Here is a 6,000-nt window from a genome sequence, read left to right as displayed (position 1 = left end):
AGGGAAGCTATCCTGTTTCTGGAAAGGGCAGGTTTAAGATTCAACGCCTCCTGCTCCACCAGGTAAACAGACCTTGGTGGGTCTGGCTGCTTCTTCCCCACCACCCACCCTTGCACACGAACACAACACACTGCACAAACACACAAACACACACCGAAGCTTCCCTCCCTCCCTCCTGCTCTACCCCACCCTTTTTCTCCAGGGCTGTTGGGACTCAGCCCAAATGAAGCTACTAATATGCAAATGGCCCAATTTGCATGGGACTCCGGCCAGGATGCATAATAATATTTTTTTTAAAAAAAAAAAAATAGATGGAAAAAAAAAAAAAGGAAAGAAAGATTGCCCGGGATGAGAAGTGTCACGGGGGTGTGGCTGCAACTCAGGTAATGTTCTCACCTGCCTTCAGTGCAGTCAGGAACACCGGCCGAGCCAGAGGTGCGAGCCGCAGCTGGACGGCTGGCAAAGAGGCTGAGGAAGAACTCGGCAGAGGGGGGAAGCTGGCAGCCCCACGGGCCACCTCGGTGGGTGGGGGCTGGCCGGGGTGCAGCAGGTATTTTCCCACCAGCAGAATGGTGAATCTGGACTTAACGCACACAGGTAAGACAACCTAAGATATCAGTGGTGCCCCGATCCGGCTGCCAAATTGCTTTCTTCTCCCTGGGATATTTGAGGAGCATCGTGCTTTACAGTAACAAAGTTGGAAGGGACCTTGGAGGTCATCTAGTCCATACCCCTGCTCTCGCAGGAAACTAAGGATTCGAACCGCCAAACTTCCGAGCTTTCTGATCGACAAGCTCAATGTCTTTGCCACTGAGCCATTAGTGATACAGATTGAACGTTGACATGAGCCAAGAGAGTTGGGTAGGGTTGCTGAGGAGCTCTCAAAGCCATCAGGGTGGGAGGGGGGTTGAAAGATTGGGGAGGGGGGCCTAAAGGGGGAAGGTGAAATCGTCCCCTCCAGGTATCATCGCAAGCCTCCCGGCAGGTGGGGAAGCTCCGTTTCACCTGTGTATTGTGCCAGTTTTCTCTCTGGGTTGGATAGTGAAGAGTCAGCGTTGGGTTAGCTCTGTCCTGAAAGAAAGCAGTTGCCCTTTGTACATGCTCAGGAAATCTCTCTCGGTTGCCAGCTCTGGCCCTGGAGAATCCATAACAAGGCTACTCATGGGATTATTACCGGTAGTAACAGCTCTATTGAGAGCATCTTGGCTTAGGGAACTGGGATTCGGGTTAAGCGGTGAGGCGTCTGGCTATTTAAGCCTCGTGGATTTAAATAGTGAAATGATGGAGCGTGTCTTGTGGGGTGGATTGCTTACTTTGCACTAAGTTGTGAGTGTGTGAATTCATGAATGCAGAGGATCAGAGGGGAAAGGTGAATTATTATTATTTTTTTTTAAAGATCTCAACATTCAACCTGAGACTAGCAATGGATCCCATTCTGTTCGGAACAAAGTAAATGGCAGGATCTGAATTCCAGACCCCTCTTTTCCTGGCATCTATTCCTGGTTAGCAATTCCATAAGAGATTAACAGAATTAAATAGACTGAAAGAACAATACAAAGTTTTTTCTACCACCTTCTGCTTTTCCTGCTCATTAACTATCTTCTCCTCCTCCTTCATCTTTTCTTTCTCACCCTCCCCTAAATCTTTCTCTTCTGTCTTTTCTTTTTCATCCTCCTTCTCCTTCATTCTTTCCTCCTCCTTCTTCTTCTTCTCCTCTTTCAACTTCTCCTCCTCTTTCCTCCTCCTTCTCCTTCACCTTTATTTCTCTCTCTCTCGCTATATAATCTTTCTCTCTCTCTAATCTCTCTCTAATCTCTCTCTCTCTCTCTTTCTTTCTTTCATTCTCTCTCTTCTACAATATGAGGAAAGAGGTCACTGGGCTTTGGAGGACATGATACTTGGAGGACTTTGGGGCTTGTAGGGAACTTCTTCAGGGTAGCCATCAGAAAATCCTTCAGAACGTTTCTTGTCCCACAGAAATGCCAGTGTGTCCAGTCAGGAGTGAAAGGGAATTGATGTCTAGTAAAGACATGGCATTGTGGAAATGTAGCATTAAAGTAAGTTTTCCGTGAGACTTTTGGCATTTGGTAATGTTCTAAGATAGATGATAGCTAGTGGGGGAGAGAGGAGAGAAAGAGAGAGAGAAATTATATAGAGATAGATAGATAGATAGATAGATAGATAGATAGATAGATAGATAGATAGATAGGCGAGAAAGAGAGAGGAGAGGGAGAGAGAGAGAGAGAGAGAGAGAGAGAGAGAGAGATGATAAATAGATGTAGAGATAGATAGATAGATAGATAGATAGATAGATAGATAGATAGATAGATAGATAGATAGATAGATAGATAGGAAAGAGAGAAATAGGAGAGGGAGAGATTATAGTAGATAGATGATAGAGAGATAGATAGAGAGATAGAGAGATAGAGAGATAGATAGAGAGATAGATAGAGAGATAGATAGGAGAGAAAGAGAGAGTAGAGAGAGAGATAGGAGAAAGATTATAGTGATGATAGATGATAGATAGATAGATAGATAGATAGATAGATAGATAGATAGATAGATAGATAGATAGATAGATGAGAGAGGGAGAGAGAAGGAGAGAGAGGGGAGAGAGAGATTATAGAGAGAGAGAGAGATGAGAGAGAGAGAGAAGGACAGAGAGAAAGAGAAGGAGGACAGGGAGAGAGGGAGAGAGAGAGAAAGAAGGAGAGAGAGAAAGAGAGAGATTAGAGAGAGAGAGATTATATAGTGAGAGAGAGAGAAAGCAAAGGAGAAGAGAGAGAGAGAGAGAGAAAGGAGGAGAGAGGGAAAAAGAGATTAAAGAGAGATTAGAGAGAGAGAAAGATTATATAGTGTGTGTGAGAGAGAAAGCGAAGGAGAAGGAGGAGAGAGAAAGAGAGAAAGAGAGAGAGAGAGAAAGAAAGAAATGCTTATAGTAGCAGAAAAAGAAAACTAATAGCTAGAAAACCAGATGCCCATGAAACAATTCTACTTCATTTTTAAATTTAAATGGAAACCTAATGCAATCTCCCACCCACCCCCCCAAAAAAATTGCTTACATTGGCCCCAAATCTCCTTTCTTGGGGACAGCACCGGGAACCTCAGACAGGATGAAGCATTGTATCTCTTGTTGGTATCCAAAGTATTCCGGATTCTGATTTACAGCAAGAACTGAGTGGCAGGTCCAAGATTTGCAACCTCTGGTGTTATTATTCCATATTGTCTTCTTTGCATAGTGTTTCTCCTTGACTCTCCCAAAAAAGAGCATAGTTCTCTAGCTCAGGGGTCTCCAACCTTGGCAAGTTTACGACTTGTGGACTTCAACTCCTTCTGGGAGTTGAAGTCCACAAGTCATAAACTTGCCAAGGTTGGAGACCCCTGAGCTAGCTCATTAATGGCAATGAAAGTAATTGCATTTTGTGTGTCCGTAGTTCCAAAAATAATATTTTCATCCTTTTTAACCTGTGCGGGATGCTAATCTATAACAAGCATCCCACAAGGAATGGCCATGCAAAGTGCAGGAAAGACACGGGGCAAACAAAGTCCTTCATAGTTCTGCTAACATCTAGGAGAGATGGCTCAATGCATTTTCATTGTTCTTGAGAACTTCTTGAAAACAGTGTCAAGTTCCGAATTTTGCCAGGACTTAAAGATTTGCAAAGCAAAGATTCAGAGTGATGGTTTTGATGTATGAAATCCCAGCTAGGCAGTGGTGAAATCCAAATTTTGTTACTACCAGTTCTGTGGGCATGGCTTGGTGGACATGGTGTGGCTTGGTGGCCGTGGCAGGGGAAGGATACTGCAAAATAGTACAGTGGTCTACGCACCCTGTTATTAACACAGCTGCCTGCAATTTACTGCTGGTTCGAATCTCTCCAAGGCTCAAGGTTGACTCAGCCTTCCATCCTTTCTAAGGTAGGTGAAATGAGGACCCAGTTTGTGGGGGCAATAAGCTGACTTTGTATAAATATACAGAAGTATGAAGGCTATTGCTTAACGCATTGTAAGCAGCCCTGAGTCTCCGGAGAAGGGCGGCATATAAATCTAATTTAAAAAATTTTTTTAAAAAAATCCTCATTCCCTCCCCACTCCTGGGGGAAGGATATTGCAAAATCTCCATTCCCACCCCACTCTGGGGCCAGCCAGAAGCGGTATTTGCCGATTCTCCAAAATACTCAAAATTTCCACTACCGGTTCTCCGAACTGCTCAAAATTTCTGCTACCGGTTCTCCAGAACCTGCTGGATTTCACCCCTGCAGCTAGGCTACCTGAAGGATCCTTTCTTTTGTAGAAAACGGTCTAGTTATTGAGAACTTCCTATCCCATCGAATTTATGATCGCCTACTTGTCCAGAAGACCAGGAGGAGTTCAAATCCTGTGGATTTCTTCATGGGGGGGGGTCACTTTTCCTGTCTCCTTCACTACATCTGTTCACTCAGCAGCTTCTCTGGTAAATCGTAGGCGCCACTTTGATGTTTACCTGGACTTCAGTCTAAGGTGATGGCTGAATTGAGTTCCATATTAATCTGACGCTTGCTATAATCTTGTTTTTCATTGAAGAATTGTAAACATTGTAAGCCTCGTAGAGAGCCACGCATAGCTTCAGGAATAATAATAATAATAATAATACAAAGACCTGGAAATAGAAATAGAATGACTGTGGCAAAAGAAAGCAAAGGAAATACCAGTAGAAATAGGCGCCTTGGGTGCAATCCAAAAACATATGGACCATCCCTTGAACATCCTCACTATCGGTCAATTGCAAAAGGCAGTTTGACTTGGAACAGCTTACATCCTGTGCCGAAACCTTCAACACCATTCAACAACAAACATTTGCCTATCCCAACTCTTTGGAAAGGACTCGATCGGTGAATTAAAATACCAAATCCAGTCTAAACATCTGTCTGACTATGCAATGTGCCATATTAATAATGATGATGATAATCATAAAAATAATGGCAGGAGTCTCAGCTTGAGTTTGTTCAGACGTTGTTTAACAAATGTATCCATAACAATGACCTGATTAGCAAAACAGTAGTCCCCGGCTCTATCTTTGGATCAGCTAATCATTCAGAGTAGACATCCCTTTTGTAGATTAGTCCTTCATGAATAAATATGTCTAGCTAGGCAAACGTAAGCAGAACCTTCCGTATCTATTTTAATGCTCAGTTTTTCTCTCTCAGAGAGACTGTTGCAAGTTGGGATAGCCAAGAGTTCAAGTTCCAACTTGCATATTGATTAAACACATTGCTGTTAGTTGCGAAGTCATGTCCAACCCATTGCGATCCCATGGACAACATTCCTCCAGGCCTTCCTGTCCTCTACCATCCTCTGGAGTCCATTTAAGCTCATGCCGACTGCTTCAGTGACTCCATCCAGCCACCTCGTTCTCTGCCGTCCCCTTCTTCTTTTGCCCTCCATCAGTCCCATCATTAGGCTCTTCTCCAGTGAGTCCTTCCTTCCTTCTCATTAGGTGGCCAAAGTATTTGAGTTTCGTCTTCAGGATCTGCCCTTCTAAAGAGCAGTCAGGGTTGATCTCCTCTAGGACTGACCGGTTTGATCACCTTGCAGTCCAAGGGACTCGTGGAAGTCTTCTCCAGCACCAGAGTTCAAAGGCCTCCATTCTTTGGCGCTCAGCCTTCCTTATGGTCCAACTTTCACAGCCATCCATTGCAACTGGGAAAACCATTTATGGTTATGCATGATTAAACATACAGGCCACCAAATTTCAACACAGTTCTGGACAACCTGCAGAATAAAACATTTAAACCAACTTTGTTACAGTCCCCAAAGAAGCAGTTAGGGAGTTGAATTGGTAGAGGACAGGGATGAAATCCAGCAGGTTCTGACAGGTTCTGGAGAACCGGTAGCGGAAATTTTGAGCAGTTCAGAAAACTGATAGCGGAAATTTTGAATAGTTTGGAAAACCAGCAAATACCACCTCTGACTGGCCCCAGAGTGGGGTGGGAATGGGGATTTTGCAGTATCCTTCCCCTG

At 44.0% G+C, this 6,000-nt stretch overlaps 1 protein-coding gene across 1 annotated transcript in view; it reads left to right on the top strand.

The window, feature by feature from the left end:
• Positions 1-386: 386 nt before the first annotated feature.
• The window catches only part of POU2F3 (POU class 2 homeobox 3), an 84,492-nt gene continuing 78,878 nt past the window's right edge, over positions 387-6,000 (top strand). Inside the window, exon 1 of the mRNA XM_087875702.1 lies at positions 387-597. Within this exon, the coding sequence (XP_087731828.1) occupies positions 387-597 (211 nt within the window). The remainder of the gene's footprint in view (positions 598-6,000) is intronic.

Source organism: Pantherophis guttatus, chromosome 9 (assembly GCF_059756535.1).
Source record: "Pantherophis guttatus breed Tessera chromosome 9, ASM5975653v1, whole genome shotgun sequence".
Classification (NCBI taxonomy): domain Eukaryota; kingdom Metazoa; phylum Chordata; class Lepidosauria; order Squamata; family Colubridae; genus Pantherophis; species Pantherophis guttatus.
The sequence above is the reverse complement of the archived record's forward strand: the minus strand, read 5'-3'. Positions and strand labels throughout refer to the sequence as shown.